We start from the raw sequence: 24,939 nt of genomic DNA, 5'->3' as shown, positions 1-24,939 counted from the left end.
TGATTTTGATAAATAAGGAAGCAGTTGCGAAGACCTGTGAATCCACTTGGGATAGGGCCTGTAACTGTGTCTGTTCTGCCTGTGTGTCACATGGGGATGGGGTTGAGTTTGTTGCTCAAAGGATGCAGTGTCAAAATAATAGGTGACAAGCATACCTGAATGATTGGATGCGTTGCAGTCGATTCACTGACGAGACCGGACTGAGCGCGTTATGTGCTGCGAACACGCGGACTGATGAAATAAATGACTGTATGATGAAAAGTGGGAGAGGAGAGGATGGGAGACAAGAAGGGAGATAGAAAGAGAGGGGGGAAAGAAAGAAATAGGGAGGGAGAGAGGATCATAAACGGCGGGGGACTGCCCAGCTTGGAAACCTCGAACGTTCTTTCTCGAAGTCAAGAACTTCAGGTTACTTTCACAACTTCTTACAATCTGATTACATGCCTATATCCTCCCCTCTCATCCAATGAAACAACACCTGTTCTTTTAATAAACGCTCGTTCAAATATTGCTTTGAACTCGGGCTAGATATCTGAATAGACCTGGGAAGACCTAGGAGGTGAAGTCCATACAATGAGTTGTACAGGATTTTGAGGTGACACCTCTGGTCCTTTGTTTGCAGTATATGTATCTGAAGGTTTAAATCCAAGTAAAACGACCTAAAGTCTTGAATTTGGGGAATCGAAAACTTGTAGTATTAGGTATATATAGCCTCGCTACTGATCGATGCCATGGCTTGGAATCCAATACAGTGTGCTCTTTTGAAAATTCAGGTTATCAAACTGTAAGGGAAAATACACCAGCATAGCAGTCAAATAGGCACATTTGGATCGGAAGTGAAGTTGTAGTAATGGGGAGAGAAATATGATATCAGACAACCCGTGGACATGGTCAAACCCCATCTTAAGCCTGGTAGCATTTTTCCTTTTCCAACTCCCTCCGAAAAAGCATCAAGCAGGATACTCTCACAACCATGTTGTCTATACTTCGAAAAGCTCGCTTAAAGGATAAAGAAATGCGTATATTGATGCTGTATGGGCTCTGACCGGTCGTTTAACCCGAGATGCTAATGATTGCAGGGGTCTTGATAATGCCGGCAAGACGACTATCGTCAAGCGAATTATGAAAGAGGATGTCACGACAGTCAGCCCGACTCTAGGATTTATCATCAAGACAATTGATTTTATGGGGTAATTTCCAAGCCATATTAATATCTTGAGCTTTACTAACTTGGCGTAGATACAAACTCAACATCTGTGAGCCAACCCACTATCTCTAGTGGAACCCGTACTGACAGCACCAGGGGATGTTGGAGGACAAAAAACACTCCGATCCTATTGGAAAAACTATTTTGAAAAGACCGACACACTAGTCTGGGTTGTCGATGCCACAGATCGACTCCGGGTTGACGATTGTCGACAGGAGCTCTCGGGTCTGCTTCTTGAAGAGGTACGGATGACGTCCCCACCCGCAATCGGCAAATCTTGAGATCATCAACTGAACGCATTCCACCAGCGCCTGACGGGAGCTAGTCTGCTGGTATTTTTGAATAAGACAGATGTGGAACAATGCATGACTGAGCAAGAGGTTCGAGAGGTAGGTCTAGGTTGTTCTTTTGAAAATTCGGTGAGGCCAGTTGTTGGACTTGGGCTGATATTTCTGCAGCGTCTTGACTTGGATTCAATCAAAACACACAAATGGACTATCTTGCCATGCAGTGCAATGACGGGCAAGAATCTGAATGAAGGTCTAGAATGGGTGGTACAAGATGCCAAGGACCGACTGTTCCTTTACTAGTAAACAAGTGAACTTCGGGGGAAATCGGCTGATGTCTTTTCTTGATATCCCGATGCATACAAGATACCTATCTTATTTAATTTCAGATTGATCTACTCATCGGCTTGAACTGTGTTGTAAACTAACGTGCCGTCAGTCAGGTTTAAACTTCGCTTCCAAATTCTAAAAATCATCCATGCTATACATAAAAATGTATGCAGACCCTTTATAATACCAGTTACATGTTCAAAAGGGCCATGGGTGCAGTAAACGCAGTAAATCCTCAAAGTTGCAAAGGAACCAGGTGCTCATATCCGATAGGCTATAGAGATATATAAAGAGTAAAAAGAGTTAAGAGAGTTATGAAAAGTAACGTGTTGTTTCATCTGCACCTATGCAAGGCACAAACTGATATATCTCACTACTAAAAAAGAGCTACATATGACACCAACTATGAGTTCACCGTATAGCACTCTTAACCCCTGAAAAGAAGAAAAAAACAGAAAAGAAACGAGCAAAGCCATGGAACGAAAAAAAAAGGGAACTGCGGGGCGGAAACCTGTTAAACCTGGGAACTCCACAGTAAACAAAGCTGACTTAATGTTCAGGTTTGGTCTGTATAAAATGCATCTATCCATATATAAAGAGAAGGGGAAAAAAAACAATGATAGTAAACTAGAAGGATAAATAGATTAAAAAAAGAGAAGGAAAAAAAAGTGACATGTGTGAGCCAATGAATTTGTTGATCATCATAAGTCCCGATTTAATTTAAACAGGGCGGAGAACACAACCCTTCTTCTTCCACTTTGCAACTCTTTCCCCCTCATTTGTTTCATTCTAGAAAGGCGTGCATGAACGTCAATTCTAGATCATGACTGTTCCCAACGAGAGTTCCGAGGATGTCAATGATTTCCTTCAGCGCATCCGGGAACTAGGTGAGCGTCGCGACAAGGAAGATGACGAGCGCACCAAGAAACTAGAGGAGGAGATCCTGCAGGGGCGGAAGGAAAGGCAAGCTCGGAGAGCTGGTATGCACCCCTTTCCTTGATGCAGGCAATGTCCGCACAACATTTGCTGCAGGTCGACAAGGTGTGCTGATATCTGGATGACTCAAAAAACAGAGCGTGCACGATCACTGGCTCTTACCGACGATTCATCCCTCAATACCGCGCGACTGAGCATTTCATCTACCAGCCCCCGGTCTATTGACCCCCGGAACACCTCGAACCAACACCGCAAACCCCGCAAACGCCAGCACCTGAGCCCCCGATCACGAGCGCGATGGATTCGAGTCAAGGCACGGAGGTTTCTGAAACCGACAAGCGGCGCGGATCGGTCACGGATTTCGGATTGGATTCTCCCTCGCGCACACGGCCACCCTTGTCCCGCAGCCGCGCGGGGACCTTATCATGGCAGCAACGCCCGTCTTCGCGGGATTTCGGCATGTCACCCGGCTCAACATCCCCGAATCGCTCCCCGACTCGCGCAAGCCACTTGAGAAATTTGTCTACGGCGTCAGAGGAGAATACATTATCTCGACTCCAATTTGGGTTCCCGCGGCCCACGAAGGATGCCCCCGTGCTCCCTCCATCACCGGACCGAGGGGCTGGGTGGTTAGCCCAAAGTGGGAAGGAAGAACAGACGGATAGCCAAAAGGATGTTGGTTTGGGACAAAAAGAGCCGGATGTGGACGAAGAATCAAGTACCGAACTAGATAAACTCGATACAGTAGAGGAGAGATCATTGTCGCCTCCGAGAACCGGTTCTCGCGATAGCAACATGAGCCATCGCTTCTCGGTATCATCAGTTTCGGCGGGGTTGGGGTCGCCAGTGCACCTGTCAGAGACTACCAAGCTTGAGCCTCGACAGAATGATTTCTCATTTGAGGAATCTGTGCCGTCTCCAACTCAGCGGCGGATGTCACCAGAGCGATCCCGGTCGACCTCACCGACAAAGGGCCTGGGAGGCTTTGTTCAGAGTGCTATGATGAGAAGATCAGATAGTGTGTCAAAAAGGTGGAGTGCACAAGTTCCGCAGGGACTTGGGCGGTCAAATTCTATTGTGTCAAATCGCAGCAGTGTGGCAGGTCCAAGTTTGACTGAAGCCCCTCCAACTCTTGGACAAATTGGTCGTGAACCTTCCACTCTCCTGCAACGACCAGGCTCCAGCCACAGTGAGGCAACCACTGAGACAACCGAACGACCAACCACACCTGCGGGTAGAGACAGTGTGAATTTTGAAAGTCCAGGAAAATCATTCCGACCTGGTCACTCTCGTTCTGCTAGCTCTGCTACCGCAGACGGCAGTGACGCTCAAAGTCCCTTTGTCTCGAAAACCATGGATCCCAGACGATGGAGCCCCAGCAAGGCTTCTTGGTTGGAAAGTGCCCTCAACCGACCAGAGCTACCACGACAAACTACCCGACCCCCGCCGCAGCCCAATTGGGTTAAAGAACGACAGTCGCGAGGTAGCGTGGATTTAGGACGAGCCAATAATTTCAAGGAAGTCACCCCTCTCGGTTTGATGCGAACACCCCCACCAGGAGCTCAAACCATACTACCTGGCTCCGGTCCATCGCTTCCTACAAGTCCTACTAAGGATGGTGTTCTCGAGTCTCCATTAGGATTCCCTCTGAAGAAAGTTGGTGTCGCTGGTCCATCGCTTCCTGCAAGCCCTGTGAAGGATGCAGTTCCAGAATCTCCCTCTGGATTCCCCTTCAAAAAGGCAAGCGTCTCTGGTTCATCACTCAACAGGAACTCTGTCTCAGATCCTCCCTCGGAATTTCCTTTTAAGAGACCAGCTACTCCTGGAGGGTCAGTCAGCGGAAGCCCGGAAGGCAAGCTCAAAGAAACTGTAGCCGAGTCTCCCTCTGGATTCCCATTCAACAAGTCAAGCGTCTCTGGTTCATCACTCCACAGGAACTCTGTCTCAGATCCTCCCTCGGAATTTCCATTTAAGAGACCAGCTACTCCTGGAGGGTCAGTCAGCGGAAGCCCGGAAGGCAAGCTCAAAGAAACTGTAGCTGAGTCTCCCTCGGGATTCCCTTTGAGAAAGCCCATCAGCTCGGCTTCATCACTCCACAGGAACTCCGTCACAGAGCCTCCGGTAGAATTCCCACTCAAGAGGCCCAGTGTCTCTGGTCCCTCGTTTTCTGGAAGCCTTGCTAAGGAGACCGTTCCTGAATCTCCGTCGGAGCTCTCATCCAAGAGACCCAGTATTTCTAGTCCCTCGATTCCTGGAACCCCCGAAGCCAAATCGAAGGAGACAGTCCCAGAATCCCCGTCAGATCTCGGTAGCCCTGATGTTGATCAAACAAAAGAGGAAACCTCAGCTTCTCCATCGCCCGTTGAAGAAGCCCTCAATGCCCTAACAAGTGGCGCACCGTCGGAGGAATCTAACTCTGTCCCTCCCTCTGAAATGGAGAATGAATCTCAGGAATTACTGGCAACTGAGGACTCTGAAGTCGCCCCTGAGCGTCAATCTACTCCCACTCGCAGGGCTCCTCCGGACTCCTTGAGCCCCAAACCAAACTTTTCAGTCTCTACTTCCTCACGGGTGCCCATTTCACCCAAGGTGAAGCCACAAGCTCCTGTAGTGGATTTCCGGGCCAACCTGCGGAAACGGGAAGTCGTTAAAGACAGCGGAAGTGACAAAGAACCGGAATTCAAAAACATATTTGGGCGCCTCAAAAAGACCGAGACCCGCAACTATGTTGCCCCTGACGAGCTCAAGGGCAATATCCTACGAGGCAAAGCTGCCTTGAACACCACCGGTGGACCAAAGAAGACCGAGCGAGTCGATGAGTTTAGGAAAAGTCTTGTGCTACGCAAAGACGAAATGAAAGCCGGCGGAGGCTCCATCAGAAGGAATACCGCTGGAGAACAGGATGCGCCACCAAAACAGGCCGAGGTGATACCAGAAGCAATTGCTATGCGACAAAATATGGCTCGGGGAAATAGCATCAAGAAGACACCTGTGGATGAGGCGATCTCGCCCGCCAGAAGCTTTGGTTCTCAACTTTCACAGGACAGACCAGCAATGTCATCTCCGACTTCATCCTTCAAAAGCATTCCTCCATCGCGCGCTTCTCAGGACCTACAACTATCGTCGCCATTTTCTGCTAATGATGAGCCGGGCTGGCCCTTGAAAGATACCAGTGGCTCGCGAGCATCTCAAGAATCACAACTAGTGTCACCGTTCCCTCCCGACGATCCCATCGAGGAGGAGCTAGAGGCGGTTCCGACGGCGAGCGACTACAAGCAACTTCCGGAGGTGGTATCTTCAGCGAACCAGGAGGAACCCCGCAAAACGGTGGCAACAATCCAGCCTACCACGGTGAAAATGCAGGAGCCTTCAGTCAAGACACTCCGCCCAGTTCGTCAATGGCCGCCAGCACCTGTCGCGGAGACTACTACTGTGACTCCAGGTCTGGCAGCTAAAAGCAAATTGGCAGGCCGAATCAACCCTGCGCTAGCTGGACTGCTTTCTCGTGGCGCGCCTGCCATTGACGCACCGAAGAAGCAGCTACCAACGACTGCCTCAGCCCAGAGTGACCCCGCTTCTCCGTCTGCGCCTCTCACGCACATCACAAAGGGTCGTGCCAGAGGTCCAAAGAGACGACTTCCGCAGACAACAGGTGTCTCGACTACGTCCCCCCAGGACGATACTAAGGAGGTTGGTGCTATTTCATACTCTGAAGACACCCTGTCACACACTCCTATAATTCCCGTTGAGTCTTTGGACATCGATTCGGAGCACCTGTCGCAGCCTGATGAAGAACCAGTTCCTGACATCAAAGCCCCTCAACCAGACAGCCCGATCACCGAGCAACTCCCGGAGGTGACCACTCCTCCCCAGGATACCTCCGAACGCGATACGCCCCAAAGCGGAATCCCGCAAGCACTTCAGACCCGTTCCCTAACAACGGATTTCAATATTTTCCCCTCCCCCACCCTTGAGGCGACACCCACGAATCCCGAAAGCCCTGGAGAGGTGAGTTCACCAAGCGGACCACCTGTCCCACCGAAGTCCGATTCGCCCACGACCCCCTCGCCTGTAACACCAAAGCCACAATGGGGCCAGCAAAACCGGTTTGCGTCCTCATCGCCATCCCCTCTCCAAACAAGTCACAAAGAGAACCAGATGGATTCACGTATGAGCCAGCAGAAGAGCATCCCCGGTGTCGTCGTCGAGTCAGCACGCAGTTCCCTCTCACGGTCCATGAGCCATCCCTCCCCGCCAGTACCCCCTAAAGACGGTGATGTTATGCTTCCAAAGCCAACCGACCCGCGCAGACTTTCAAGAAAGATGTCTGCCCCATCACTGGTTGCACAAGCTAGTGAGGCACGTGAGGTCCTTGCAGGCTTCTTCAAGACGCCCCCCAACGCTCGAAACCGGATGGACATTGATCCGCAGCTGATGCTGATGCGTAAACCAGACGATGTAAAGATCAGGACCGTGAAGTTACTTATCTGGGAGCTCACAGGCGATGGTAGGCGTCAGGAACTGCCTTCCCACCAGGAGTACATCCTATACCAAGGCAGCATGTATCTCTGCGTGCACGTATTCGAGACCGGACGAAGCAGCACTTCGGAAGTATACCTTTGGCGTGGAGACGATGTCCCCGACTCCTCGGTGGAGGATGAACAGCCGTTCGCTCGCAAAGTCGCTCGCGAGAATAGCTCTAAGTTGCAAGTCATTCGACAAGGCAATGAGCCCAAACGATTCATCCAAGCGCTCGGCGGTATTATGATCACGCGTCGGGGATCCAGCTCTCGCCACAATTCATCGGCACTCTACATGCTTTGTGGCCGGAAACACCTGGGCGAGATGACCTTTGATGAGGTAGATTACTCACTGCGCAATCTCTGCTCGGGTTTCCCTTACGTTGTCTCCGCTCCCTTTGGCAAGCTCTACCTATGGAAGGGTAAAGGTAGTGGTCCGGAAGAAACCGGTGCAGCTCGACTCATCGGCATGGACCTAGGTCTTACTGGAGAGTTTGAAGAAGTCACCGAGGGCGAAGAGCCTGAGGATTTCTTTGATATCTTCGCAGGCCCTAGGGAGGCCGCGCCCCACATGTGCCAAGTTCACTGGCACCTCAAGCCGAAGTACAATCACTTCTGCACGCGACTCCTCCGTGTTGACCACGAACCGGTTCTGCCAACTCGTTTCTGGAACATTCGCCGTCCGGGCTCGGGTTCACCAGTGGTCAAGGCCAACGATTGCATTCAGGAAATCGAGCCGTTCTGCTACCGAGACATCACTGAGAAAGACGTTTACGTTCTGGACACCTTCTTTGAGATCTATGTGTAAGTACTAACTAGCCCCTCAAAGTGCCCTCCACCCAACTGACACCACTTCCCCCAACAGTATTATTGGCGAGCAAGCCTCCCAGAAGTCTGCCGAGTTCACTTCGGCCGTGGTCTTCGCGCACGAATACGGTATCCTTGCTACATCCCTTCAAGACCGACCGTTCATCCCCAAAAGTTACGTGGCCCTCGGTGGCGTCGCCGACCGCTGCCAAAGCGCATTCCGCAAATGGAACCCGCGCAACCAGCATGCGCCTTTCGTGTTCTCTCTGGACGTTGTTATTGAGGCGATTCGATCACCAGAGAGTGAGTGAGATCTGTTTTATTATCTGAATTTTTTTTTGCGAGGGCTCTTTGAATTTGTGCATATTTTTGTACAGGCTTTACAGAGCATTTCGGAGTCCTGTGTACTTGTGCGATATTTGCGCCATAAAGGGAACTGGAGCATCTGGGGATGTGTAGATAGGTGGATTTCGCATTTGAGGGTGTATTTAGGCATGATTTTTGAGAATTCGAGTTTCATAACGGGTATTATCGACCTAGGCTTATTCTTCTATGTCTATAAATTCTAAATTATTCAAATTAAAACATGAAACGCCTCATTTCCCGGATATTTAGGGTATTTAGGATATATGTACTCTGTAGTAGTACAGTATGAGGGTCATGGACGGGACCGGCCCCGAGGACGGAGATAAAAAAAAAAATCATCCGATCTGGCATGTCGCCATTCTCGATCTTTGATTGGCTTTTGTAAATTTCTCCTCTCTTACTTTCTACTCTTCCCTTATGGCAATGTGAATATAGAGTCATGGACCCCTCCATCCTTCGTGAGCTTTCGAAGCTCGACCCCGCGGTACCGTTCCGCTCATCGACCGATCATCTACATCATACATGGGCCAAGACATTCTTCTCGCGCCCGGAGCTGTACATCCGCCCACAAACAATCCCAGAGATTCAACAGCTTGTGACTCTCGCCCGTCGCTGTCGTCGTCGCATCGTTACGGTCGGCAGCGGCCACTCACCCTCCGATTTGACCTGTACCTCATCCTGGCTCGTCAACCTCGACGACTTCAATCGTATCATCAGCGTTGACCCGTCAACCGGTTCGGTAACCGTCGAAGCAGGCATCCGATTGCACGATCTAGGCACACAACTAGAGAAACATGGTCTGACACTCGAGAACCTCGGCAGCATCGACAGCCAGTCCATAGCAGGCGTCATCGCCACCGGTACCCACGGTAGTTCCCTGCGCCACGGCCTGGTATCAGAATGTATCGACTCGCTCGGCCTGGTACTTGCTAATGGTCAGCTAGTCCGCTGCAGCCCGACAAACAACCCGGACCTGTTCCGCGCGGGGCTGGTATCGCTCGGGGCGCTCGGAATCGTCGTCGAAGTCACCTTCAAGGCGACGCAGACGTTCAATATCGCCTGGCGTCAGGAGCGGTACTCCCTACCTCGTGTCCTGGACGAATGGTCAACGGGCCTGTGGACTTCGCATGAGTTCGTGCGCGTCTGGTGGATGCCTTATGAGAAAGCCGCTATTGTCTGGCGTGCTGATAAAACTGACCTCCCGCTGCGCCCTCCCCCGACAAGCTTCTACGGAGACGCCCTAGGCTACCATATCTACCATAATCTCCTCGCGCTGTCCTCGTACGTCCCCCGCATCCTGCCTTGGGTTGAATGGTTCGTCTTTGGTATGCAGTACGGCTTCCGCGCTGGGTCGACCATCACCGAGGCAGTTGAGCCCGCGCGCGAGGGATTGTTGATGAACTGTCTGTATTCGCAGTTTGTTAATGAATGGGCGCTTCCGCTGGAAAAGGGCCCCGAGGCCATCGGTCGGCTTTCGGCCTGGTTGAATGGCGACACCGCGACCGCGCGCATCCCCTTCTCACCCAAGGGACTGTACGTACACTGTCCGGTCGAAGTGCGAGTCTCTGATACCTCGCTGAACGCAAAGCCCCGCCCATTCCTGGACCCGACCTGTCCCGACGGCCCGACCCTCTACCTCAACGCAACGCTTTATCGTCCGTACCTCCGCGATCCGCCGTGCAAAGAGCGCTACTATGAAGCCTTCGAATGGCTGATGCGGGAGATGGGCGCGAAACCGCACTGGGCGAAGAATTTCAACACGTTAAGCCCACAAGAGCTGGGTGCCGCGTATGGGTCAAACATGGAGTCGTGGATGAAAGTGCGTTCGCAAGTTGACGTGGACGGGATGTTCGTGGGCGAATGGCATCGGCGCAACCTGCCCCTGGAACTCGGACAGGGAAGCGAAACGCCGGACGGCGAGAAGCTGCCCCTCCTGGAGCGCGAGCGCGAACGTCGCAAGGCCGATATTAGTGGGGTCGGCGATGGCGTCGAATGGGTAGGGGATCGCCGATGGCAGGTTCAGGCTCAGGCTCAGCAACATCCCTTAGCTGCGCTGGATATGGAGAAGACCGTGTACCCATTACCACCAGACCACTCGCCTAGTACGGCGACCAGCGAGGAGAGCTTTGATTTGCTTGCCAAGGGTGAAGCGAGTATCTTGCTCCCCGATGGACCGGGGGTGTAAGAGGAGGGAAATCAGGCTGTCGAAAGCAATCAATCTCTTGTTCTCGGGTGCGAAAGTCCTGAAAGTCCTGATTCTTCCGTTGCTCTTGCATCTGCTGATCTGTCGGTGATTGTTCTGACTGGTCCACTCCAGGGTCAGGTTGGGTGCTTATTGGCTCCATGAGCGAATTTGGTGATTTCCCGCATCACTTTCGTTTTTCTTTTCTTTTCTTTTCATTTCCCCCTTTTTCCAAGCAATTCGGGGTCGATTACTCCGACATTGGGTTCCAAAGTTGACAAGTCTGACATCCGAGGGTGTTCAGGCTTCGAATTCTCGCCATCTGTCTCCCAAAAACCGAGGGATTTTACATTTCTAAATCCCTCTGATATTACATATCGCATTTTCCCCCCTGAATTTACCCTTGTTTTGCTTTTTTCACAGTTCACTTTCCATTTGCCAAGGACCGAAGCAGATGAATCTTACAGCCTCGTGGTCTCTACTTGGAATTGGAATTGGAATCTGTCGGTGAACGAGCGGACTGCATGTTGAATGCAGGTGCTTTCATCAAGCCCTTCCATAGGGCGAGTTTTGTATGTCTGCTTTTTTTTTGCTTTTGAAAATATGCATACAGCAATCAATAGTCCATAGTTCATTCCATGTACACAACGTGGCCAATATTACATGGGAATCGTTCCATATCTTGTTTCTGTGGGATCGGGGAGAAAGAACACACTGTGTGCGTGTCTCTCTGTTGTTCCCTGTTCCCTGTCTCGCAGCTGAGAGACCTTGAGATAGTCCATGTACGGAGTACTCGACAAACCAATATCGATCCATTGCACAGCTCCATGGATTTTTATTGTATTCCACCGGTCTAGACAACCTCGGTGGCAAACCTGGGATTCAGGATCGAAGTTTTGTTCAGGTTCTGTTCAGAGGATATGAGGGATGGGGGAAAAGGAAGAGACATGTACAGTCAAGTGTACTCCGTAGATCAGTGACACACTGTATGGTATTGCAGCTTGAGATGAACACTGTGCTGCCTTGGTAGCGTATATAGTATACATATCTCACAAATACTTACACTGCCACACTGAAAGTTAGTACACGATGTCATGTAAATAGAAAAAGGAAGTTGATCAATGCAAAGATCTAGCCTAGACAACTGTTCGGATTGGGGCTGCTTTTCTTATACAACGATTGCGCACTCTGATTCTGTGCGAGAATGCAGGCAGTACCAGGGTAATATTGTACGAAAGAATTATAAGAGAAAGAAAGATTGTCTCCAAAAATAGAAAGGGGAATAGGAGAGAGCCCTAATAGGAGAGGGCAATATCATCAACCCCGCTTTGTGAAGTACAGGGCTATTGTCTTCTCTTTTTAACTGCTCTATCTCCTCTAACTCCTTTAACAATTTGTTCAGAGGCTGAGAGAGTGAGGCACCAGACAAGTTTAATTGTCTACATATTCTAGCATATCATATTGTACCACGTTTCGGTGCAGCAGGCAAGGATGTCTATGTTCATTTTTCACCGTGCTTTTTTATTTTTATCAAGCATTGACCCCCTTGACTGCAGATTGACTAAATGATTGGACACTGTCTCATCAGAAAATCTCGGATTTGACCTTTCCCAATCTCCAGGCACGTGTGTTTCGGTGTCTTGGGGGGGTAATTCTCTGACGTGCAGTGTCAGCATTCGAAGAGGGGAAAATCGTGTGACAAGAACGTTACCATCCCTGGGCTTGATCCTCTTTCTGATCTTTCCTGCCCAATGACTAGGGTGATCTGCCGAATTCACGGATTCACGGCTCGGACCGTGTCATTGTACTGATCCCTAGGTACCTAAACAGTCGCCTAAGTGTCTACGTGCCTACATGGCCTACACTAGGATCAACCACATGTCACTCTCGTCACCCTCGAACGCTTTGAACAATCTCTCCACGTCACGGTCGGCTTCTCTGCGGGGGAGCACCTTCTCCCCCTTTGATAATCATGATATCAACGCTTGGCCCTGGCGGCTGAAAAAGTCCATTTCATTATCATCCACCCCACCTGCTCGATTCTTTTCTTTTTTTCTTCTGTTTTTCTTTTTCACTTTGCTGGACAAAGCTCTCTCTCTGTCTCTCTCCTGACTTGAAATATTGCTCTCTCTTCTTTTTCTCTTTCTCCACCCTTCTTTACTCTTGCATTGCAATATCCACCTCCCTTGCTTAATTTCTGGTGGAGTTTCGAATATGATACAATCCACTATGTCGTGGCAGCCAAAGCTTCGCCCCAAGGGCTTCCCACATAGCATTGATGACTTTGCGGCTGTGGCTTCATTGTCGGAACTAGATCATCGGGCCCGGGTTGGCGAGGACAAGCGCGACCAGCGTGTCTTCCGGGTCAAGCGTAAGCATGTTTTGAAGGCCTGTGATCGCTGTCGAGTGAAGAAAACCAAAGTATGTCGCTTGATATAGCATGGGAATCCTGATTTGACTAACCCATATCAGTGTGATGGAAAACAGCCTTGCAACCGCTGCTCGGTATACAACCACCCGTGTCTATTCCGTGAAAGAAAGGCCACTCAGACAAAAGTATACTCTCGAGGGTGAGTGAATACACAGGATCCCAAGCCTTACATATCCTCAAAAGGCTCATAGACATACTACACACAGATTTGTCGAAATGCTCGAATCCCACCATTCCCTCGTCGTAAAAGCCCTTCAGAAACTCTATAAATCCTGCATCAACAACGAAGGCTTTCCAGGCGAACCACTCGCAGAAGCCCCAGACGGACACCCCCTAACGCACGCAATCCTCGACCGTCTAGGGCTAATCAAACAAGCCGAAGAAAACGCAGACGAGCCAGACGAAGACTCAGAGGATCTGCGCTACCTACGACTGCTATCAACATCTACAGAATGCAGTGTCACAGCAGAGCCCTCGCCAGAGCCAACAACACCCCCAGAGCCCTCTCCGACCCTCTCTCGCCCTCCATGCCCAATCCAAACACCCGTATCCGTGCCCAGCCGCCCAACGACTACCGCAAGCTGGCAATGGGATCTCCAGCCCACCCACCAGACGAGCTACAGCTACCCAGACGCAGGGTACCATGACCTAATGGCGCTGCAGCAGCGGTCGTCCATGAGTGCGTCGGACATGGGCCCTGATATTGCGCCCCATGTTGATATGGCATCTGCCCCTTCTGGGCTGCCGCATCATCCTCAACATACGCACCACGAGCCGCCGTTCCCGTATGTGCTGGATGGATGTTGTGATCCAGGCACTCCACAGCAGGATGTCAAGCCCGTGCTGGCGAGATTACCGCCTGGTCTGATGGCAGAGTCTCATGCGCATTCCCACCATCTTACTGGGAATATCTCAGCGGAGATGATGGGTGATTTCCATTTCCAGACGCACGACACGGCGTTTTATCCTGGGTTCACGCCTGGTTGGAATTTTCCTTCAGGGTAAATCTCCTTCTGGTTTTGGCATGATATGATGGAGTGTTTCTCTCTTTTCTTTTTGGAGATACATGGTCTTTTTTGCTTTTTCGGTTTGGGGTTCTAGCATAAGCTGTTGACCAGCTTCTTTCAGGTTCACTTCTTATTTATACTTCGTCTTACTATTTTGCTTTTTCTTTTCAAATCGTCGTTACGACTCACATTCCGCTCCAACCCTCTTTTTGGATTTTCGTCTTTCTATACCCCCCTTATCTGAATTTGAACACCACCGGAGCATGGAGCACGACATCCACCCAGGATTACAAGATCGGAAGATGTCTGGCACATTGAGCCCTAATCCTTCTTGACCAGTCGCTTTTTTTCTTTCTCGCTTTTACTTCTCGGGTTCAGCCAGGTCTTTCTTTGGATCGTCAGTGTTGGTCTTGGATTTGGATTTGGATTTCCTTTCGATTCTGGTATCTAGTTTGAAAGAGTATCGCCCTACCAATTCAGGTACTAGTTCTCATACCTCTGGCCTTTTCTTGTTCTTCATAGGGCTAGCATTATGCTTTGGGTAGACCCGGGTTAGGGTTACTTACAATGAGATATAGATTAAGTATGTTATCATCATACATTACCTTCATATCCATCCCGCGATGAAAAATTCATTCTCTGACTTGAAAGAAGGTCAGTCTTACTTCCCAGCCATGATTATATCCCGACAATACCAGCGACCAGCGCCAGAACAAGCCAAGTCCCGATGAAAAGCAAATTACAGAGTACTCTGTGTACGATACACGATAACATCCCATCCCATCCCAGCTGACCTACAATCCAACCCCAACGAAAGCTAACACAAGAAACCCCGGAGACCGCCTAACACCACATCTGGATCTCGCACCGGGTTATACAGTGGTACAATACATGCATGACCTGACACAGAAGCTTCCAGCATCAACCCAGAGAAGAAATACAAAGAAAGCTGCCGCAGCAGAGGTCTAAAAAGGGTTAGGAGCGTGCAGATCAAGTAAGATCGGATCGTAGATCATAGAAAGTGCGTGTGTCCTGTTGCCTGTTCGGGTGGGGATGGTGGGGTGCATGGGGGAGGGTTGTTTGTGAGACTTGAGGACATGCGCTTTGGTCGTTGCTAGGATTGTTTGTGTACCCTGGTTTATGTACTTTGGTAGAAGTACTGAGATTTATGGGGATGTAGATTATTGCTTACTGGTGTATACGTCTAGGAATTGGCGATGTAGTGTGATATAGGACAGGGAATAATATAGGGCATTGCATGTAAAATACATACTACTCCAGGCTTGGCTGGTTTGATGCTGTATCATGCTATTTCCCTATCATGCTTGGCGTAATTATGTTACATCTTTTTTGTCATTTCTTGGGTGTTAAAGTAAGTACTAACAGGGTGAGAAATAACCCTTGCTACGTGATAAGTGTTTTGATACTTGCCCTGAGCCCAATCCGCCCTTATTAATATTCCCTCATATACACGGAGATTCACAGTTCAGTGCTAACTCAGAGAAAAACATTACGAGTGAATCACAGATATGCTGTTTGAATGCGTATCCCATATACTCCCGGGTCTAGCTAGATCTTCCATTGGAAACAGTTGGTGCACTATACCGCCACCTTGAAACCGATAAAACGGTGCTCAGTATAGAAAAAAGCAAGCCAGCAAGGAATAGAACAAAAAAAAGGGTTGTCATCCAATATCCAAGCCAAAACAATTCGTCCTCCAACCCATCAGTCTCGAATAAAATGCCGGTGAAGACAACTGCCGCGAACAGAACTACACTAGTGTAGATGGCCATCATGAAGCAAGTAACAACAAGCGTACCTGCCCTCTGCCGCCGAAGGCAAACTCGGTATAGATTGAGAGAGCCCCAGATATAGTCTTCCTGTGCTGGCGGGAAAATGCATGGTTAATACTCAATCGCAAAATCCTGGGGACTATGCCCTAAGCCAGTACTTCGGGAACAAAGAGATATATTGACTTACCTTCTCGGTAGTACCATCTGATTGAGACGGGATAGCAGTGGAAGAAGACCCGTTGGTACGGTGTCCCGGGTTTTGATCCAAGAGCGCATTTCTTTGAAGACAACATTGACAGCTGCTGTGGGAACCATGCATTTGGGGTCGTTTCAAATCTGCCTCCTTATTCTCCAATTCTAACCCTCATCTCGTCAGTGAGTAAGTGATATTGATCTATGTAGATCAATGTGTATGCAAACTAACTTCTGTAAGCCTCAACGGCTGAAAGGACCGGAAGGACGAGCATGCCGAGAGGGAGAATCTGCCCAAATTGCGGTGTAAAGCTAATGGAAGACTCCGAGTCCCCTCCCCAAACAATGAAGAAGCAAACCTCGCAAAGTGCAAAGGTGGAGTAGAACAAGAACCAAACAATTTCTGCAAAGAATGAACTTCTCAATTCCCCTGCTATGATGCTAACCATCGTAAAATAATCTCTTATACCATTTCGCCCCGCTAAGAGCGACATCGCTTCAGCGAAACGGTCGAGATTGGCAACAACATTAAACATCTTTATGTCGTGTTTACTCAGCCATGAAAATTTGCTCGCACAAATTTCTGCTACCCATGCCTCGGGCGAGTCACTAAACATTGGAATATAGAGCTCCAGAATCCTTCGCAGGTAACCACCGACGAGAATGCCAATCATAGATAGGGTTGAAAAGAAGACCATTTTCGAATAAGTATCATCGTACCAATGCAGCCCAGTATCACCTCCCAATTGATCCAGAGAACAACGCAGTGTTGAATTTGTCGCTAAGATTTGGCCAGCTACAAGCTGGGGTACCAGGAGAGCAACGGATGCAACCATGAGAACGGTCTTAATATCTCTCAGCCGTTTGTTACTGTCATAATGGCTTCTTAGAACTGTCATTGACGAAAGGTGCGTGACGCACGAAAATAGGGCCAAGTTGACAGCCATACAGTATGAATAGGCGGATATTGTCTTGTCCAGGTCTGCAACACCGTAGCGAATCAATTGTGCGGCAATCACAAGCGCAAATCCCGTTACCAATTGTTGGTCGCTCATTGTCAAGACAAAATTTTCGAAATGTTTGATGCGGTCGATATTGTTTGTCTTTTGGATCCTTTTTCCCCCTCCAAGGGCACGATGGAATGTATCGAGAATCATAGTATCAATTGCGTTGTACCGGTCCTCACGCAGGAGTCCTTTGACATAGCCTGTTATAACAGTGCCTAACATCATTAGAATAGACACTCTAAAGGAAATGAGCACCTTCGATACAGGTCAGTCTCAACTACCAGGCTTGGACTATCTAATTGAATCAGGGAATTTACCCCAAATCCAGTCACGTCGGGATCGCCAAAATCCTTCGGCTCGCATAATCCAGAATCGAGACTCATTTTTCAAGACGATACAGTCGTTATTTCCAGATCGAATAGTTTGGGTCATAGGCTAGAATGTTGGTCGTACATATAATAAGTTGCTGTGGCCTAAAAGCTGCTTTTATCTTCTATATAACGCATGGGAATGAGGAAAGAGAGAAGACTAAACATAGCCCCAATTATTGTTGCTGGCTCGCCAAGGGCGCGTAGACTAATCATAGATTCGAAACACCCATTAGAAACTAGGCTGATGAGTATTGATTGCTGGTTATCCGATACGCCTGGATCACTGATCTACGCAAATCTTGCTTCTTTCAACAAGTCAGTTTTCGGGGCCGAAATTTGCGCGTTACAGAGATAATCAACAATCCAGGTGATGGATATACTGCCAAGCATTATAGCAGGACAAAAAATAGATTTGAGCCCTGTCAATCTAATTTTACCTAGCCCAGAGCAAGCGCACAAACTGACAATTAAACCACAACTGCGAGAGCTCCACGTTCATCCAACCAGAGAATAAGATGCACCAAGGTCTCAATAAGGCATCGCCATTCCACCCAGAGGCAGTCGGTTTTGTGGTTGCCACGTAGGGGAAAAAGCCAAGGGATAGCAATTTCTTAAGCTGCACAAGGTACCTCATGTTGGTCGGTTGCTAGTTTTCATATGCAACGGTATATTATATGGATGTCGGAGCGTGAACTATGAATGGCGACAACCTCCATAAATCTCATAAATGTATTTCTAGTGATTTTCAAAATTCAACGTTAAAATGCTTTCTCGGCATCAGTTGTATATAATGATATGGTATTATCGCTCCACATTCTTGCTCCATCTGTGTCAAAGCCCCCGAAGGTTACTACAAAAGTACACCAGTACACTCCTTGCATCTCTGACAGTTTCTAACGTCAAAGTTGTCTCAATGGACTACATTACTTGCCATTTCCATGACAGGAGATTTGTCCATGATTTTGGACGACTCTGACTGCAACAATAGGGAGGTGGATAGCGCATGTCGAGACGGAATCAACTTGGCCTCCGCGATTCGCTCGAGGGCGATGATATGACCTGCACCAACAGGGATCTCTTCTTTGAACCCTACGCCTCGAATCTTGTCAAGACACATCTCCCGATTGCGGTCAAGCAGCGTAAAGCCAGTCTTGAGGAAAATCCACGATGAAGGAGGAACCTGACGGGGCTCGAGAGAGTAGGTTTTGCACATCCGTCGGTAATCATCTTGATGCTCAGTCCACCACTCTTCGAGATTTTCCCAGCCTCTTTTGCCTGGGCCTGTTCCCTTGAGGCCGAAGTATTCAGCTAAAATCGGCCATTTGACGGTCCACGGTCCCGGCACATCAGTGTCGGCGATGTTGAAGGCTTCTCCGTTAGCCTGATCCGGCTGGACCACAGACAGGTAAATTTCGGATTTTGAAATCATATCCTGAGATGAGTCTGTAAACGTGTAGGTAAAATTGGTCTTTGTACCGGGGAAGGTGACGCTTGCACCTGGGCCGTTGACGAATCGATAGAGAGCGAGGTATAGAGCCAATGGCTCAATGAAGGTCATACCACTCACATTAGGAACAAATCCTAAATGACATTTCAAGGTAAGAAAGATATATCTATGGCCATTGGACTAAAATTAAAGGTAAAGGTAAGGTAAGGGGTGACTCACCAATGATTTGGTCAGGCCGAACTTCGCACCATTTCCATGATTTGCCTTCAGCAGCCTCCTTGATCAAATCAACTTGATCGTAGTAGAAGATTTCATCGCCGTAAGGCGATGGAATTCGTGGATTATCTTCCCTTAGAGGAGGGTTGATCTCAATCTTGTCCATGTACTGGAACACTGCAACCCCATAGTTCTATTGAAGTTAGGATACGTTAGGTCAGATCAAAAGAGGGATCTTACATTAGTTCCAGTCTGGAGAACAAAAAATTGAAGCCGCGAGCAGAGAGTATCAGCTGCGTGGACAGCGTTATATGTCATGCCCTTATTGATATCCTTGATACCCATCACATTTTCGGTGTATGCGGTAGCATTGGAGTATGCTATTGTTGGTGAGAATTGTGCTTTAGTGGGCCGACTTAATGCCCGATGCATATTGTATCACATACCGAGATAGTACACGTGGGTAACTTGATCTAGGTCTGGAATGCGTTCCTGCATCTGCTTTTTCACAGTTTCAAGGTCCGTACGGAGATCCACTCCTGAGTACAGCTCCAGTCGGGGGTCTTGAGGTAGGCCGCTCTCAGCAATGGTCCGTTGGCGATACATTAAACCAATAACTCGATCAAACGTGGTATCAGTTGGATAGGACAGTAAGTTCTTGGTCACGGCCCATCCGGAGATCCCACTGGCACCGAAGACCAGTGCTACTTTCTTCCCATCAGTCATTATGAGGATTGGATTTGAGTGAATATGAAGGAGAAAGTGAAAATGAACCAGCACAAGTGATATTGCCCCCTGAAGTAGGAGTTCTGAACTCCATTTCATGTGGTCTTGTGGGGCCTAAATGTGCCCAGCATCATCAAACTCCTATTCTATAGAGATACATATTCCGCGTGCTAGGCCCACATGGGGCCTCCAAGGCTGTGAATCACCCCCCGGTACCATTATTATTTGAAGGACAACCGCTTTGTTTATTATCGCTAAGCTAACTAACTTCGACAAGACCCACCTCTTCTATCAATTTTACTGGGCGAGAGTACTTTTTTTTACCATCCTCGGCCTGTCATTTTTGAGCCATTATCGTGGAATTAGCTCGAAATATACAAAGTAATTTCTAGGTGATACGCGTCCAATTTCCGCTGCAACGGCGGCAGGATTCGGCTAAGGAACCGGGCTATAAAATACGCGAAGGAAGAAGCAACGCTAGCCCAATAAATGAGAATGATCGTCGTTGAAGCCGTCTCCAACGGGTTGGGGGCCGAGTGACAACTCCGTTCCAAAGTTGATCGATAGTTTGACGGTCGTGCTTTGATACAAGATTCGAAAAAAAGGAGGTGCCAGTTCATATTAACACAATTAAGTTGATCATGGCTGGAGCCGTAGAGTGTCCCGCCCTTGGGGCCGCTCCCGCAATCTTCATTTATGGAGCAAGGCTCGGGTGGCACAACTAGTGGCCCCCATGTTCTCAGGATTTTTCAACTTAGTCCTTAATGGTATGAATAGGAGTAAAAATTATAGACTGAATAATTTGCTACTCTGCATACCCCACTTAAATGGTTGCAGTGTCTCTGTAAATCCTAGTGGAAGTGGAAATTTCGGACTTCGGAATTCGGATATGTCCTCAAGGCCAAGCACCTTTGCGCTATTACTTGAGCATTTCAAATTTTGGAAGGCTTGGAAAGGGATATGTAGTAAATTATTCAATTGAGTTGGAATGGCCCGCATAGACTTGACTTCTGAATCGTTGTGGTTTTTTATTAGTGTCTCGGGGAGAAGCGAATTAACTTCCGGACGGGAATTATCCTTATAACGGGGATCTATCCATTTTCGTACAAGAGAAGGATCCTTGGTGGGTACTTCGTACTTCGTATACAACATATTGTACGGAGTATAGTATCACAATGATATGGTATTCCAGGGATCGGAATGGATAATATGTGGACATAGGGCTCCACTCCAGGCTGGCAGTAAACAGTCTAGTACGGAGTAGACTTAGTGTAAAGCCCGAGTTCGAATCACCTTCAGTGGGTGTTTTACTTGTTGGCCCTACTTCGTACTTTTGTCCGTTTTATCTGTTGTGGAGATTCGGCATGGCTCATAGCTTTTGGGGGCTATATCGCGTACTAATGAAAAAATAGAAAGTGATCGTAGGCACAAGAGAGACGAATAACCAGAAATATCCGACTGCACATTGGGAGATAAAAGACTCGGTAGTATGCAAACCAGACATTGACCAATTGATGGTTCAGCTTAATGCTGCATAGATCAGGTCTTCTCAACGTGTTCCTATTGATATAAAATGCTCAAAATCTGAGTTTTGAGCGAAGCTAGATACGGTAACATAATTACATAGGATCTAATACCGTCGATCGCTTCTAATAGGAGATATCAACCATTCCGGTCTAATAGGTACATAGCTCCGCCAAGACCATTCTAAAACTACTACGGTTTGCCTCGTCGAACCGATCATTTTCTTGTACTTTAACACACTGGCTTGAAGGATCAGCAATGGTTGTGGATTTGCTTGGTAAGAAAAAAGGAGCAAGTTAGTTATAAGAAGGCTAGAAAGCTGTGCGGCTCTTCATGGCACCATCTTTTCAATGAATGATCTCGAGTTTCTACCTAGCAATCTCCTGACCGTGAAGTCCCAGTTTCAGTTTTATTCTACCCACTAAAGAATATGGATTTCCTTTTGCCATCTGTCATATTACAGCGTGCGGGTATTGACTCAGGGACCCGACAAGCTTCAGTCTTTGGCGTTGGAATAAGCTTTATAGTTTTCATTTCAATCGTCATGGCTATACGATTGTTTGTGCGAATGAAAATTATTCGAGCTGTTGGAATTGATGATGGTATGTTTTTTTATCATGTTTTATCGAGCATAGGGGGTTAACAAACTGCTTTGAAGTTTTGATGGTTGTGGGCACTGTAAGTGAAGTGAACGTCACTCATTTGCATGGGCGTTATTGACGAATAAATTTGCGGCAGATCTTTACTTTTGGTTTGTCCATTGCCTCAATGATAGGTATGACTACGATCCTACTTTTATTGAATAGCCACTAATGTGAATTTAGCGGCGTACTACGGAACTGGAAAGCATCGTGCGTTTTACTCCTATGATTCGAAGTCAGCCTACAGCAAGCCAATACTAATTCCTTGCCCATACAGTCGGCGAGATCGCTGATGAAGACTATGTGCCAATGCTAAAGGTAATATTAATAGTTATGTGGATATTTATTTTGGATCAAATTGTCTGACAGTCATTCATCACCTTTAGTCCATCTACTCGACTCGGCTGCTGTATGTAATCGGAATCATGTTTGTCAAGCTCTCCTTACTCTGGTTCTATCTCCGTCTCGATCAACACGGATACATGAAATGGGCGGTATATGCCCTGACATTTGTGGTGTTGGGATTGTCAATTGCGAGTGCCTTGGTTCTCGCATTTTCCTGTTTCCCACCTGCCAAGTTCTGGGACCTAACTGGGACTGTCCCCGGGAACTGCATGTCAGCTACATCCCAGCAAACATTTTATGAAGCCAATGGTGTTCTCAATATTGTGACGGATATCCTAGTCTACCTAACGCCGATTCCTATGTTATGGAAAGTGCAAATTCCATTGGTTCGTTTCAAAAAAGAATATCTATCCAACTTTATCAGAAAGCCGCTTACGGTCTACAGCGCAAAAAGATCGCTCTCACAGGAGTTTTTGGACTTGGAATTTTCGCTCTTGCCGGTAAGAGTCATCGAATACGGTTTAATCCAAGAGATACTAATTGTTTCCAGCCGGTTGCGTGCGATATGCCTATGTCAAAATGCTGTCAGGTACCAAAGAGCAGTACTATGAGCTTGCTGATTCCCTTAATTGGTGCAGTATCGAGATTTATGTTGGTGAGTAGCTCTCGACGATATACTGAACAAAAATCCTGGTATCGAATCTTAGCTGATGATGATGCTCAATATTCCAGCCATCTGTTGCGGGTCTGCGCCTTCTTTCTCGGTGCTCATTAAGACTTACGCCCCTCGTCTTTTCGGGAGTTACTATGGCGGCCAAAGATACCAGACCTATAGCCCCTCTCACCGAGATCAACCACTACAACGTATTCCAGATCGCAAGCAGAGCTGGTTAGGTCATGATAAAAATGACACTACCATTTCTACTGGAAGCCAGGAGGCCATTGTGCCCAATGGGGGAATCATGCTGAGAACCGATTTGCATACGGAAGTAGGGCCATCCGATCCAACGGAGAACCACATGCGCAGAAATAAGTATGATGGGGGGTTCTAAAAGTTATAATTGGTTTAAAAAAAGGCGTACATTAATTTTGTTTGTATAAAATAGTCTGTAGGATATTATAGATGAATGGATGGATGATAATAGAACTCTGTGTTTAACAATATATGGTCTTGTTCAATGGGATATACCAGCATTTCTTTCACCTGTTTCTCGCCATCTCACAGCCCCCTCTGGAGATCCGTTCTTCTCGAGAGGGGTGCGATTCAGCGCAGTGACTTCGCACGCAGCCTTATAATTTGCCCGTTTAAGCGCAGAAATTTCGCTCTCGGCCTTTGAATTTGTCTTTTTCATGGCGTTAATTGTGCTTGTAAGGGCTTTTATGTCTTCCCTTAGTAATTGCATGTTTTTGTTGACTTCGTGCTCAGTGTGAGAATCCTCCGGCGCCTTTGCCGCCTTTTCTCTCTTTTCGTCTTCGGACTTGTTCAAATTGAACCAATATGTGGCTTGCTGTATAAAGAGGCTATGCAAGCTCCACACGATCCCAGCTACCCTTGAGAATCGGGCTTCGTCGCTTCTTGTTCAAAATAAACTCATCGGAAACAGGCCAATGCAGTTGCGATGCAGGTTCAGAGACGCCGAGGTGTGTCCTTACGCAATGTCCGTTGTACACCGGCCTTCGCACGAAAATGTGGAAACAATCTGACAAAGAGGGAGTCGAGGACGTGGATTACGACAAGATCGTATCGAGCCCGCAGGCTATCAGCTGCGGGGGCAACCTTATGCACCAAACAGGTCTTCAATAACAGTTTCAATATGTGGTGCTCGCGGGGGAAAACGACGATGACGAACCGACGGGCCTTGCGCCAATGCATCTAGGTGTGGAAGGCTAATGGTATTAGTCAATGAGGAAAACGAAGCTGGGGGACGAGAAGCTCAGCCAAAAGTCGACAAACATACCAAGCAACTGGCTATGAACGATACACCATCAATTGCGACTGGAGGGGGGAAGATAGAGAGGGAGGGAGAGATGGAAGGCGGAAGGTGCACTCCGTTGCATTCATTTGTTATATATATTTCTTGTGTATGGGTTTTGCGGTCTCTAGATTTACGATAGGAAGGAATGGGCTAGTTCCAGACTCTTTACAAACCAGACTCTGTATTTACTCTTGGGAGTGATCCCAACTCGGCGTTTGGCTTCGAGTTCTTGCTTCAGCTGGATGAAGCGCCTGCATACTCATACGCAACTAGTTAGAATACAACAGGTTAATTGAACTTTGGTTGATTGATTGATTGATTGGCGATCTTTACCTATCAAGTCTGGAAAGTCTGAGCTGAGCTGAGATTTAGCTAGATCAAAGGGGCTTTCATATGAGCACAATGGCCACTACCAAGAGGTTACTTGGATGGTTGAAGAAACTTCTTGATATAAGAGGTATGTATATGTACCAACTCTTGGGGATTTATAGATAAAAGAACGAAATAAATTTCAGCAAGAAACCACCCAGAGAGCAAACGAAAAGGTTCAATAACAACTCTGCAAGCAAAGCAAAAAGCCTATCATTCTCAACATATCCTCCAATCACGACTTTGATGTCTATTTTGA

General features: G+C 47.9%; 7 protein-coding genes across 7 annotated transcripts; 5 read left to right on the top strand and 2 right to left on the bottom strand.

Annotated features, from left to right (window-relative positions):
• Positions 1 to 973: 973 nt before the first annotated feature.
• On the top strand, positions 974 to 1,797 carry N7479_000286 (ADP-ribosylation factor-like protein 2; the record flags this gene model as incomplete). The annotated part of the gene is made up of 6 exons (XM_057247984.1): positions 974 to 1,032; positions 1,080 to 1,190; positions 1,240 to 1,256; positions 1,304 to 1,449; positions 1,516 to 1,596; positions 1,666 to 1,797. 6 exons carry the CDS (start codon positions 974 to 976, stop codon positions 1,795 to 1,797), a joined length of 546 nt encoding a protein of 181 aa, XP_057112416.1.
• Positions 1,798 to 2,647: 850 nt separating this feature from the next.
• N7479_000285 (putative gelsolin repeat protein) lies at positions 2,648 to 8,398 on the top strand (the record flags this gene model as incomplete). Its single annotated transcript, XM_057247983.1, has 4 exons — positions 2,648 to 2,804; positions 2,898 to 3,067; positions 3,100 to 8,084; positions 8,146 to 8,398. 4 exons carry the CDS (start codon positions 2,648 to 2,650, stop codon positions 8,396 to 8,398), a joined length of 5,565 nt encoding a protein of 1,854 aa, XP_057112415.1.
• Positions 8,399 to 8,892: 494 nt separating this feature from the next.
• On the top strand, positions 8,893 to 10,638 carry N7479_000284 (D-arabinono-1,4-lactone oxidase; the record flags this gene model as incomplete). Its single annotated transcript, XM_057247982.1, has 1 exon — positions 8,893 to 10,638. The coding sequence occupies one exon, from the start codon at positions 8,893 to 8,895 to the stop codon at positions 10,636 to 10,638; it is 1,746 nt and encodes a 581-aa protein (XP_057112414.1).
• A 2,226-nt stretch (positions 10,639 to 12,864) lies between these two features.
• On the top strand, positions 12,865 to 14,071 carry N7479_000283 (Zn(II)2Cys6 transcription factor domain-containing protein; the record flags this gene model as incomplete). The annotated part of the gene is made up of 3 exons (XM_057247981.1): positions 12,865 to 13,056; positions 13,108 to 13,205; positions 13,273 to 14,071. The coding sequence occupies 3 exons, from the start codon at positions 12,865 to 12,867 to the stop codon at positions 14,069 to 14,071; spliced, it is 1,089 nt and encodes a 362-aa protein (XP_057112413.1).
• A 2,214-nt stretch (positions 14,072 to 16,285) lies between these two features.
• N7479_000282 (uncharacterized protein) lies at positions 16,286 to 17,497 on the bottom strand (the record flags this gene model as incomplete). The annotated part of the gene is made up of 2 exons (XM_057247980.1): positions 16,286 to 17,265; positions 17,383 to 17,497. The coding sequence occupies 2 exons, from the start codon at positions 17,495 to 17,497 to the stop codon at positions 16,286 to 16,288; spliced, it is 1,095 nt and encodes a 364-aa protein (XP_057112412.1).
• An 849-nt stretch (positions 17,498 to 18,346) lies between these two features.
• N7479_000281 (SDR family oxidoreductase) lies at positions 18,347 to 19,825 on the bottom strand (the record flags this gene model as incomplete). The annotated part of the gene is made up of 4 exons (XM_057247979.1): positions 18,347 to 19,017; positions 19,103 to 19,292; positions 19,340 to 19,479; positions 19,546 to 19,825. 4 exons carry the CDS (start codon positions 19,823 to 19,825, stop codon positions 18,347 to 18,349), a joined length of 1,281 nt encoding a protein of 426 aa, XP_057112411.1.
• A 2,068-nt stretch (positions 19,826 to 21,893) lies between these two features.
• On the top strand, positions 21,894 to 23,387 carry N7479_000280 (uncharacterized protein; the record flags this gene model as incomplete). The annotated part of the gene is made up of 6 exons (XM_057247978.1): positions 21,894 to 21,951; positions 22,268 to 22,308; positions 22,377 to 22,721; positions 22,760 to 22,835; positions 22,886 to 22,990; positions 23,068 to 23,387. 6 exons carry the CDS (start codon positions 21,894 to 21,896, stop codon positions 23,385 to 23,387), a joined length of 945 nt encoding a protein of 314 aa, XP_057112410.1.
• Between the last annotated feature and the right edge of the window lie 1,552 nt (positions 23,388 to 24,939).

This window comes from Penicillium vulpinum (genome assembly GCF_028829585.1).
Source record: "Penicillium vulpinum strain IBT 29486 chromosome Unknown utg000001l_segment0_segment0, whole genome shotgun sequence".
NCBI lineage: Eukaryota > Fungi > Ascomycota > Eurotiomycetes > Eurotiales > Aspergillaceae > Penicillium > Penicillium vulpinum.
Note: the sequence above shows the minus strand (reverse complement) of the source record. Positions and strands in the feature narration are given on the sequence as shown.